Here is an 11,663-nt window from a genome sequence, read left to right on the forward strand (position 1 = left end):
TTTTTTTTTTTTTTTTTTTTTTTTTTTTTGAGATGGAGTCTTGGTCTTTCACCAGGCTGGAGCACAGTGGCGCCATCTCAGCTCACTGCAAGCTCTGCCTCCCGGGTTCACGGCATTCTCCTACCTCAGCCTCCCGAGTAGCTGGGACTACAGGTGCCCGCCACCACGCCTGGCTGATTTTTTTGTATTTTTAGTAGAGACGGGGTTTCACCGAGTTAGCCAGGATGGTCTTGATCTCCTGACCTCGTGATCCGCCCGCCTCGGCCTCCCAAAGTGCTGGGATTACAGGCTTGAGCCACCGCGCCCGGCCTGTGTTCAGTCTTTATTGTGGCTCTGCTGTGTAGACCCGACTGTGTTGCCGGTGTGGCTGGTCTGTCTCCAGCTCAAATGATGCCCCATAACTCAGAGCCCCCACGCTGAACCACGTGGTTGGACTTTCCTGCGTGGCCAGTCCCAGGTACCCTAAACCACACTGTGGCTACCCCAGGGCCCCACCAGCAAGGACCACCACCCAGGAGCCCCGGGCAAAGGCCAGACCTCTTCCTGGGCAAGGCGAAATTCTCTGCCACACGGAGCCGCTGCCAGTGTTACTCCTGTTACCGTCATCTTCAGTATCGTTTGATTCTTGTGGCAGCGAGTTTCACATCATACTCCTGATGTCTCCTAGAACACGGGCCACCTCCCTTCAGTGGCACACACCATGAATTTCAGTGACACAAAGACGGTGGTTTTTATTTTCATCACTGCATACTTATTTTTATTGAATAATCTCCCATTCGTGGTAATGAAATTAAGCTGTCTAAACAGGTTTGCAGTTTTTAAAAGCAGATTAAAAGAAAACATTGATGACTGGTTATTATCAGAAGGCATTTTAGTCACAGCAGTGGTGGGAATACTGGCGCAACAAGCAGAGCCGGCTGTGAGTGGAGCTTTGGAAACATTTGGTGATCTCATTGAGTCCTCACAACTCTCTTTTTTTTTTGTTTTTGGAGACTGAGTCTCGCTTTCTCGCCCAGGCTGGAGTGCAGTGGTGCGATCTCCGCTCACTGCAAGCTCCGCCTCCCGGGTTCATGCCATTGTCCTGCCTCAGCCTCCCGAGTAGCTGGGACTACAGGCGCCCGCCACCTCGCCCGGCTAATTTTTTGTATTGTTAGTAGAGACGGGGTTTCACCGTGTTAGCCAGGATGGTCTCGATCTCCTGACCTCGTGATCCGCCCACCTCAGCTTCCCAAAGTGCTGGGATTACAGGTGTGAGCCGCCGCGCCCGGCGAGTCCTCACAACTCTCTAAGGGAGATCCTGTTTCTCCTCTGCTCCTTCACCACCCCCGCCACCCACTTCACAGATGAGGGAACCGAGGCACAGAAAGTCAGACTTGTCCGAGACCCCGCAGGTGGTAGAGCTGGTCTGAGTCTGGGCAGTCTGGCCCAGAGCCAGGGTCTTTCCCCTCGGGGTCGCTCCTAGCATCCTCCGCCTCCCGTCTCAGGCGCGTCTCACGCTGCTGTTGTGAGGGTCACAAGTGGGAGCCTAGAACACAACCAGGAGGCGGGGGTGGTGGCTCTCGCCTGTCACCCCAGCACTTTGGGAGGCCAAGGCGGGCAGATCGTCTGAGGTCAGGAGTTCATGACCAGCCTGGCCAACATGGTGAAACCCCATCTCTACTAAAAATACAAAAAAATGAGCCAGGTATGGTGGCACACACTTACAAGTCCAGCTACTTGGGAAGCTAAGGCAGGAGAATCGCTTGAATCCAGGAGGTGGAAGTTGCAGGAGCCAAGATCACACCACTGCCCTCTAGTCTGGGTGACGGAGTGAGACTCTGTCTCAAAAAAAAAAACGAAACACAAGCAAGACGGGCTCTGGGACAGACAGGCCTGGGTCCAGGCCCTGCTGTGTCCGACTGTGGCAAGTGACCTCAGGCTCATGGCCCTGTGCCCTGCCCGGCCTCCCCCAGGGATGGGGAGAACAATAGCACTGATGGACAAGGCCAGGTGCTGGTTTCCTGGCCCCACCCCCCAGGCCTGTGTGGGATTTTTTTTTTTTTTTTTTTGGTCTTTTCTGTGACCCTTTAGGTCAGGCACTGCTACTGGAACACACCCAGGGAGGCTGGCAGGTCGCCCCATCCTGGGAGGAGGGAGAGCGGGCGGTAGAACCCAGGACTGTGGGCCTGGGGCTGGGGGCTCCAGCCGCCTCACTGCACTCCTGCCCTCGCCACCGCCTCACAGCCCTAGGCACGTGGGTTCAACCTGCCCCGGGGAGCGTGGTGTCTTGTCACCAGGTGTCTTGTCACCAGGCCTCTGCCTCCTCATTTGCCCATCTCACATCAGTCCAGGCACAGGCCGTAGACATCACAGGCCCGTAAGGGGGGCCAGGGCTGGCCATCGCTGCACTGCGGCTGACAGCTGGGCTCTGTTTGCAGTTGGGATTGGAACCCTGGCTCCATCACCTGCTGGCTGTCTCCCGGCCACATGACTTGAAGCCTTGGTTTCCACATCTGAAAAGGGGGTGCAGTGATCACACCAGCCTGATATTTGCATATTTGATGAGATGATCCGAGGGGCGTACTTAGCACGGGGCTGGCATCCAGGCTGGGTGCACTCCCCCGCTCCGGTGTCTCCACAGTCACCACTGTCCTCGTCGTCAGCGTGTCTTACTGTCATCCTTACCTGACTCTGTCACTTACCAGCTGGGACGTGGCTCTGTGCCCTGCCCTCATCCCCTCTTCCTGTGAAGTGGGAGCTAAGAGCACACACCTCGAGAGCCCACGGGTGGACAGCCCCCTTCCGGGACCCAGGGGAGAGCTGGAGGAGGAGTGCCCGTGGTTGCTTTGCTGTTACCTCTGTCTGTCTGTCTCACACAGATTCCACCCCCGTTTTCCATTGCTCCAGGATCTCCGGCGGAAAGCGGCCCGGCTGGTGGCTGCCAAGTGCACGTTGGCAGCCCGTGTGGACAGTTTCCATGAGAGCACGGAGGGGAAGGTGAGGAGGGGAAGGTGAGGGGCGGCCAGGCGTCTTTTCCTCCGGGCCTGGGGTGTCTCTGCGGGGAGAGCCCTCAGCAAGGAGCCCATCCCAGCAAGCACTGTCCACCAAGGCAGAGGCATTGCTTCTGCCCACCCGCCCTGGGGCAGGCGCCCCTTCCCCAGTGGGTTCGTTTCCTAGGGCTGCTGTTGGAAAGTAGCACAAACCTACTGGCGTAAAACAGCGCAGGTTTGGCCGGGCGCAGTGGCTCTCGCCTGTAATCCCAGCACTTTGGGAGGCCGAGGTGGGCGGATCACAAGGTCAGGAGTTTGAGACCAGCCTGGCCAACATGGTGAAACCCCATCTCTACCAAAATTAGCCAGGTGTGGTGGCACGTACCTGTAATCCCAGTTACTCAGGAGGCTGAGGCAGGAGAATCGCTTGAACCAGCGAGGCAGAGGTTACAGTGAACTGAGATTGCACCACTGCACTACAGTCTGGGTGACAGAGCGAGACTCCATCTTAAAAAAAAACAAAGCAAAACAAAATAAAAAAACAGTGCAGGTTTATTATCCGTGGTCCTGTAGGTCAGAAGTCCAAAATGAGTTTCACTGAGTTGAAGTCAGGGTGTCAGCCCGGAGGGTTCCTTCTGGGGGAGTCAAGGGATAATCCATTCCCTTGTCTTTTCCAGCTTCTGGGGGTCACTGGCACCCCTTAGCTCGTGGCCCTCCCTCTGTGTGTGGAGCCAGCTGCATAGCACCCTCAGACCTCTCTCTGACCCTGCTTCTGTCTTCATATCTTGGCCTCTGTTTTTGTTCCCCCCTCTATTTTAAGGGCCCTTGTGGCTATACTGAGCCTACTCAGATGGTCCAGGATGGTCTTCCCAGCTCACAATCCTTAATATCCTTCTTAATCTCTTCACGTCCCTTCTGCCCTGTGAGGTGACATTCAGAGGTTCTGGGAATTAGAACACGGACCTCCTCGGGCATGTGTGTGTTGGTGGGGGGATAATTTGCCTTCCGCACCAGGATCTGTCCCCGCTCCAACAGGGGTGTTATTCAAGGAATTATTCAGTTACTTTCTGTCTTCCTTGGTAGATGTACTCGGGAGAGGAGACACATTTTCTGTCTTGCGAACTGTCGTTTGCCAAGCAGCCAGCCTGGCATGGCGTTCAGGTGTTCCGTGTCCCCCCTTCTCCTTTCCCTCTGCCCTTCTCACCCCCGGTCTGGGTGTGGGGGTGCAGCTGTGAGGAGCACAGACAGGAGCCCTGCTCTGTGGCATGGACGTTCTTGTGGGGGCCGGGTCGAGGAGACAGTCAACAGGTGAAATCTGTCCTGCGTCTAGCAGTGCTAAGTCAACACCAAGAAGGAAAAGAAAGGGGGTTGGGGTGGGGGCGACATTAGGTGCTGATTTCCCTGGGATGTCAGGGAGGACTTAGAGCCCTGAGGAGGTGAGGGTTTAACTGGGATATCAGGGAAGACCCAGGGCTCTGAGGAGGTGAGGGTTTAACCCAGACCTGAGTGAAGCCAGGGAGCAAGGCACATGCATACTCGGGGGAGGAGTCTTCCAAGCAGGGGGAATGACCGGTGCAAAGGCCCTGAGGCTGGAGCGCAGCGAGCCCTGGCAGAACCCAGGGGCAGGCAGCATGGAGGCTGTGCATCCCGGTGCGAACATTGGCTGCAGTGGAGGGGCAGAAGGGGGCCAATTTGGTATTGGTTCTGAAGGAGGAGCCCCCGGGGACCTGCGGCGTGGGAGAGAAACAGTGGAGTCAGCTGCCCGGCTCTCGGGTGTTGCCGTTTGCTTATATGGGGAGAAGGAAGGTAGACGGTGGAAGGCTGGGGAGGAGGAGCAGGAATTCTGCTTGGCCCTGTTGCGTTTGAAGGGCCTGTTAACGATGCCAATGTCAAGGAGACAGTTGTTTACAGGGTACAGAACCCAGAGGAAGGCTGGGCATGGTGGCTTACGCCTGTAATCCCAGCACTTTGGGAGGCTGAAGCGAGCAGATCACGAGGTCAGGAGTTAGAGACCAGCCTGGTCAACATGGTAAAATCCCGTCTCTACTGAAAATACAAAAAATTAGCCGGGTGCGGTGGCGGGCGCCTATAGTCCCAGCTACTGGAGAGGCTGAGGCAGGAGAATGGCTGGAAACCGGGAGGCGGGGCTTGCAGTGAGCTGAGACCATGCCACTGCACTCCAGCCTGAGTGACAGAGCAAGACTCTGTCTTAAAAAAAAAAAAAATCCCAGGGGAGAGGTCTGAGCCGAGATGAGGGCCATCAGGTTGTTGACGGAACTGAAAACCCAGAGCCCCGGAGGAAGGATGGAGCCCTGGCGTGGACAGTCTGCTCGGGCAGACGGGCGGACGGTGGACAGAGGAGGTCTGGGTGGGCGGCGCGCGTGAGCAGCTGCAGGACGCCCCTCGCCCTCTCCAGGTGGGCTACGAACTGAAGGATGAGATCGAGCGCAAATTCGACAAGTGGCAGGAACCGCCCCCCGTGAAGCAGGTGAAGCCGCTGCCTGCGCCCCTGGATGGGCAGCGGAAGAAGCGAGGCGGCCGCAGGTGAGGGGCCCTGGGGTCCAGTAGGCGTGGGGGTCATGGAGGGGAGAGGCCGGCGTCCTCCTCCCAGCTGACTCCCTGGCACCGCCCGCCCACCCGTCCCCAGGTACCGCAAGATGAAGGAGCGGCTGGGGCTGACAGAGATCCGGAAGCAGGCCAACCGTATGAGTTTCGGAGAGGTCAGACCCCCTCAGCGCCCTCCTCACCCCTACAGGCAGCCAGCCGCCACCGTCCTCTGCTTCCTGCCACCGTCCCTCCTCTCGTCCTGTGGCCCTGGCTCATGTCTAGGGTGTTGTCCCAGCCTCTTCCCTCATCCCTAGCCTCTACTCTCATTTCCATCCATTCAGCCCCAAAGTGACCCTTGTAACCCTGGGAGTCTGTGTCTCCCGCGCTTAGAGCCCCTGCAGCTTCCCATCGCCCCAGGCTCCTTGGCCGGTTCCTCCCTGCCCAGAGGCTCTGCAGTGCCCTGCTGCACGGCCGCCCCGTTCCTGGGCCCGCCAGTCTCCTCTGTTACCCCAACGTCATCCCCTTGGTCCTGCAAGAGCCAACTCAGAGGCCACCTCATCCTAGGAAACCTGTTCTGGTTCCTGACACCCCCAATCCACATGAGTAAGGAAGGAATGGCCTCTCGCCTCTGAGCTCACAGAGCAGTGCTAGGACCGGGCCCCTCTTAGGCTCCCCAGCATCCCCCGCTTGTGGGGGCCCTCAGGCCTCAGCCGGGCCAAGTGGGTACCTGAGCAGGTGCCCGTGGGACCAGCCGGCTGCTGACTCCTAGGCTTCCAGCTGGTGGAGGGGGTGCCTCAGTGGCTGGAGGGCAGGGCCTGGTCACTGAACTGCAGGGTGCCTCCCCTTCCTCCTAGATTGAGGAGGACGCCTACCAGGAGGACCTGGGATTCAGCCTGGGCCACCTGGGCAAGTCGGGCAGTGGGCGCGTGCGGCAGACGCAGGTCAACGAGGCCACCAAGGCGAGGATCTCCAAGACGCTGCAGGTATGGGCCAGACCTGGGTGGGGCTGGGGACCGAGACACAGGGTGGGGGGAGCCCAGATCGCAGCCTCCTTGTCCTCCCCACAGCGGACCCTGCAGAAGCAGAGCGTCGTGTACGGCGGGAAGTCCACCATCCGCGACCGCTCCTCGGGCACGGCCTCCAGCGTGGCCTTCACCCCGCTCCAGGTACCTCCCCTGGGCCGGCTCTGTCCCCAGCCCCGAGACCTTGGCAAGGCCCCTTGCCCTCTGCCCCTGTGAAGCAGGCCAGGATGAGTCCCCTCACGGGGCTGTTGTGGAGGGCGTGGTGACGAGGTATTCAGAGGACGTAGACAGCTCCTGGCACACAGGAAGAGGTCAGCAGAGACGAGAGGCCAGTGCTGAGCAGTCCTCGTGAGCACGGACCGCTTTAGAACCAGGCCCACGGCTGTGTCCAGGGCATCCAGTTCCTCTCTGTGGGGCTGTGAGCTGGTTACACTGCTCAGCCTCCAGGCCTTCCCGTTCAAAATGGCCAGGGCGGTTAAGGTAACCTCAGGACCCCACTCGAAAAAGTTCCCGGCTAGGTGGGCTTGGATGTCACGTGTGGGTCCAGGCCCCAGCCAGTCAGCAGTGAGTGGCGTGTAGCATGGCAGTCACCGCATCATCGGAGCCTCAGTTTACCATCCACAGAGCAGGGCCAGCCTGCACATGGGGGCGAGACAGCAGCGAGCTCATTTGCTCAGTCAGCAGATGTCTGTGGAGCACCTACTGAGTTCCATCGGTGTTCCCAGCTCTGGGGATGAAGCAGTGAATGAGAGAGACAAGTCTTACCTTCAGGGAGCCAGTGGGTGGCCGGGCACAGACGGCTCAGTAGGATGTCCAATGTAGTAGAAGGCGGAAATGCCAGGGAGGGGAGGAGGTGGGAGGTAGGAGGTGGGACGGGGGGCTCTCATTTTGGAGCAGCCAGGGAGGGCCTCTTTGAGAAGATGAGGCCAGCGGCCGTGCCTTTCCAAGCCTCCCCTCCTCCGCCATGAGGTGCTCAGGACTGAAAAGAATGCACAGGAAGCACTTGGCCCTGGGCTCACCACTGGAGCCCCATGACTGGGTCCTGCTATTGTTTTTTTGGAGACAGAGGCTCGCTCTGTTGCCTGGAAAATATTTAGGAAGTGCCAGCCAGGTGCTGGCTCCCATCGCTGGCCACTGTGACCGTCGGTGGTGTTGGCGTGATTTGTGCTGGGACCTCGGGCCAGCCACGTGCCCCAGGGGATTGGCTGTTCCGAAGCGTCGGTTGTTTTTAGCACCCCTGAGGAACTTCGTACAAATCTAGGCGCCCTGGTTCCTCCCCAGCCTCTCCCCCGAGACCCACTGAGTCAGAATCTCCTAAGACAAGGCAACTCCAGGGACAGGCAAACTGTCTCATGCCCACCCAAGGCCTGAGGACCATGGGGAAGGGCCTGGGGGGCTCCGATGGCTCACAGTTGGGGCCTTCTCCTCACCCCACCCACCATCCTGTCTCCCTCACCTGCGCAGGGCCTGGAGATTGTGAACCCACAGGCGGCAGAGAAGAAGGTGGCTGAGGCCAACCAGAAGTATTTCTCCAGCATGGCCGAGTTCCTCAAGGTCAAGGGCGAGAAGAGTGGCCTCATGTCCACCTGAATGACTGCGTGTGTCCAAGGTGGCTTCCCACTGAAGGGACACAGAGGCCCAGTCCTTCTGAAGGGCTGGGATCGCGGCTAGGAGATTCTGGCAGGGAGAACCTGCCTTGCCACCGGCCCCAGTGCTGGGACTCCCCAGGGAGGAGGCCTTGGAAGAGCGCGGCCTGGCCTCCCCCAGGACCGAGGTCACTGCCTGGTATGGGCTAGAGCAGGTCTTCATCACGCCTTGTCTTTTTTGTTTTAACTGAGAAAGGAGATACTTTTTTTGAAAAGAGTACAATTAAAAGGACATTATCAAGATCTGTCCTTGGGGAGTGATCATTTTTCAAACAGCTGGGGCAACTAGAAGAGTCAGAGCTATGGAGTTTTGAGAAAAGCGCTTTCCCTCGGGTCCCAGCGGTGTCTAGGCACAGTCCTTTCCCCGTTACTTTCTCATCCTGGGATCCCAGAAGGAAAAACCCTCTCCAGCGCCCTGGAGAACCTCAGTCACTTCGATAGCAAATGATGTGGCTGCCGACAGCCCCAGAGCTCAGCGCAGGCCAAGCGGGATTGCTCTGGCACCTCAGGCCAGCCACCTCGCCTTTCCAAGCCGCCACACCTACGCCTAGGTGCCCAGGACTGGAAAAAATGCATGGAAAGCATTTAGCATGGCCCTCAGCGCCCAATAACCAGGTCCTGTTGTTACTGTTTATTTTTTCAGAGACAGGGTCTCTGTTGCCCAGGTTGGAGTACGATGATGCAATCATAGCTCACCACAGCCTCAAACTCCCGGGCTGGGATTACAGGCATGAACCACCACACCTGGCCTCCTGGTTAATTTCAAACTTTTTGTGTGTTTGTTTTTTTTCTGAGGTGGAGTCTCGCTCTGTCGCCCAGGCTAGAGTGCAGTGGTACAATCTTGGCTCACTGCAACCTCCACCTCCCAGGGTCAAGCGATTCTCTTGCCTCAGTCTCCCAAATTGCTGGGATTACAGGCATGCGGCACCACACCTGGCTAATTTTTATAGTTTTTTAGTAGAGGCGGGGTTTCACCATGTTGGTCAGGCTGGTCTCGAACTCCTCACCTCATGATCTGCCCACCTCAGCCTCCCAAAGTGCTGGGATGATAGGTGTGAGCCACCACCCTGGCCCCATTTTTAAATTGTTTATAGACAGGGTCGTGCTGTGTTGCCCAGGATGGGCTTGAACTCCTGCGCCCACGTGACCCTTCCACCTCAGCCTCCCTAAGTGTTGACATTACAGGCTTGAGCCTGTGTCTAGCCTCTTATTATTTTTTATTTATTTATTTTTTGAGACAGAGTCTTACTCTGTTGCCCAGGCTGGAGTGCAGTGGTGTGATCCCAGCTGACAGCAACCTCCACCTCCCGGGTCCAGTTGATTCTCCTGCCTCAGTCTCCTGAATAGCTGGGATTACAAGCGCCCACCACCAAACTTTTGGGTTTTTTTTTTTTTTTTTTTTTGAGACGGAGTCTCAGTCTCGCTCTGTCACCCAGGCTGGAGTGCAGTGGCGTGGTCTCGGGTCAACGCAAGCTCCGCCTCCCGGGTTCACGCCATTCTCCTGCCTCGGCCTCCCAAATAGCTGGGACTGCAGGCGCCCGCCACCTCGCCCAGCTAGTTTTGTATTTTTATCAGAGACGGGGTTTTACCATGTTGGCCAGGCTGATCTCCAACTGCTGACTTCATGATCCACCCGCCTCGGCCTCCCAAAGTGCTGGGATTACAGGTGTGAGCCACAGTGCCCGGCCGAGATGGGGTTTTACCATGTTGGCCAGGCTGGTCTCCAACTCCTGACCTCAAATAATCCGCCTGCTTCGCCTCGAAAAGTGCTGGGATTACACTGTGCCTGGCCCTGTCTTATTTATAACCAGTTGTGAGGGGCTGCGTGGAGTCCAGGCACGGGTGAAGCAGGCAGGCTGCCTGCTCTGATAGGACCTGGTTGCTCTGAAAGTCCCTGCCAGGTGAGCAGAAGGAGCACGATTCCCCTCCCCGACCTCCAGTCACTGAGTCCTGGGAACCGGGGCTTGGCCAGGGGCACCTTTACTTGGGCTGAGGGGAATGTGGCCTGCAGACAGTTGGGAGAATGTCCAGGTGAGGGGACAGCAGGGGCTGGCCTGTCGGGTGGCCTGAAACCGTCTCCCTGGAGAGGTTAAGAGCAACTCCAGGGTTCCATGTACTCTGTGCTCCGGCGCTGGGCTCACAGTGGTACTGAGGAGGCAGCGCTATCACCTGACCCACGAGGTCGGCTGCGTTAGTTACCTAAGAGATGGTACCAGGACAAGCAGCGGCCTGGTGGGGAGACGATGCCTCCCTCTCTCCACCTCCCCTCTCTCTCCCTCCCTCTTTCCAGCTCATGCTATCTGGGTCTCCCTCTGACTTTCTAGGTCCTGTCTTGAGATTTTGCTCTTTCTGTTCCCCTCTCTGGGCCTCCCCGTCACCACTCTCCGTGTCTCTGGATCCCTGTCCTTCATCCCAGAGCTCTGTCTCAGGACCTCAGCGGCAATCTCTGAATCTCTCTCCCCGCTCAAGTCAAAAAGTCGACACACCTGGGAGCTTCCTTTGCGTGGCTGAACTACCCCAGGTTGCCTAAGTCAAGTCTCTTTCCTCCATTTCATCCCTGACCCTTTGGGTCGACCCTGTTGGAAAATGACAGCCTTTGCTGATCTCTACATACCGGTCTGCCAGGGAAGTGCCTGCGGTCCCCAGCTCTGTTCAGCATCCCTCGTCTCCCTTGGCCAAAATGCCTGGCATCTACCAATGGGGCTGTGGCTCGAGGGTGTGAATCTCAAGAAAGGAATCCGAGTCAGCTGGGCCTGCAGCCCTAGTACTCAGAACAGAGGTTCTCCAAATTTCCTACACTTCAGAATCACACCGAGGGCTTGTGAAAACACAGTTGCTGGGCCCAGAGTTTCTGATTCAGTCTAGGGTGGGGCTCAAAGATGTGCATTTCAAACAAGTTCCCAGGTGACAGGTATGCGCCTGATCCAAGGCCGCATTTGAGAAGCCCTGCTCTAGAAAAGTTTCTGTAAGTGGCTCTCACGCTGGCACAGTGGCTCACGCATGTAATCCCAGCTCCTCGGGAGGCTGAGGTAGGAGAATCACTTGAATCTGGGAGGCGGAGATTGCAGTGAGCCAAGATGGCGCCACTGCTCTCCAGTCTGGGAGACAGAGAGACTCTGTCACACACACACACACACACACAAATTACTCATGTCTGGCTCCCACCTCGAGATTGTTTTAGTTGGTCTAGTGCAAGCCTGGCTATCTGGACTTCTTTTTTTTTTTTTGAGATGGAGTCTTGCGGGGCCCCCAGGCTGGAGTGCAGTGGCACGATCTCGGCTCACTGCAACCTCCACCTCTCGAATTCAAGCGATTCTCGGGCCTCAGGTTCCCGAGTGGCTGGGATTACAAGCGCGCGCCACCACCCCCGACTAATTTTTGTATTTTTAGTGGAGTCAGGGTTTCACCGTGTTGACCAGGCTGGTCTCGAACTCCTGGCCTCAGGTGATCCGCCCGCCTCGGCCTCCCAAAGTGCTGGG

At 57.6% G+C, this 11,663-nt stretch overlaps 1 protein-coding gene across 2 annotated transcripts in view; it reads left to right on the forward strand.

Moving 5' to 3' along the window:
- The window catches only part of PRPF31 (pre-mRNA processing factor 31), an 18,243-nt gene extending 9,810 nt beyond the window's left edge, over positions 1-8,433 (forward strand). The window contains exons 9-14 of one of the 2 annotated variants that reach the window (XM_023197734.2): positions 2,887-2,976; positions 5,386-5,513; positions 5,617-5,689; positions 6,371-6,499; positions 6,584-6,682; positions 8,003-8,427. In XM_023197734.2, coding sequence (XP_023053502.1) covers positions 2,887-2,976; positions 5,386-5,513; positions 5,617-5,689; positions 6,371-6,499; positions 6,584-6,682; positions 8,003-8,128 — 645 coding nt within the window. In that variant the 3' untranslated portion in view covers positions 8,129-8,427. Of the gene's footprint in view, positions 1-2,886; positions 2,977-5,385; positions 5,514-5,616; positions 5,690-6,370; positions 6,683-8,002 lie in introns of both variants that reach the window. The other variant, XM_023197733.1, reaches the window with a different exon arrangement.
- The last annotated feature ends 3,230 nt before the right edge of the window (positions 8,434-11,663 follow it).

This window comes from Piliocolobus tephrosceles, chromosome 21 (genome assembly GCF_002776525.5).
Source record: "Piliocolobus tephrosceles isolate RC106 chromosome 21, ASM277652v3, whole genome shotgun sequence".
Taxonomy (NCBI): Eukaryota; Metazoa; Chordata; class Mammalia; order Primates; family Cercopithecidae; genus Piliocolobus; species Piliocolobus tephrosceles.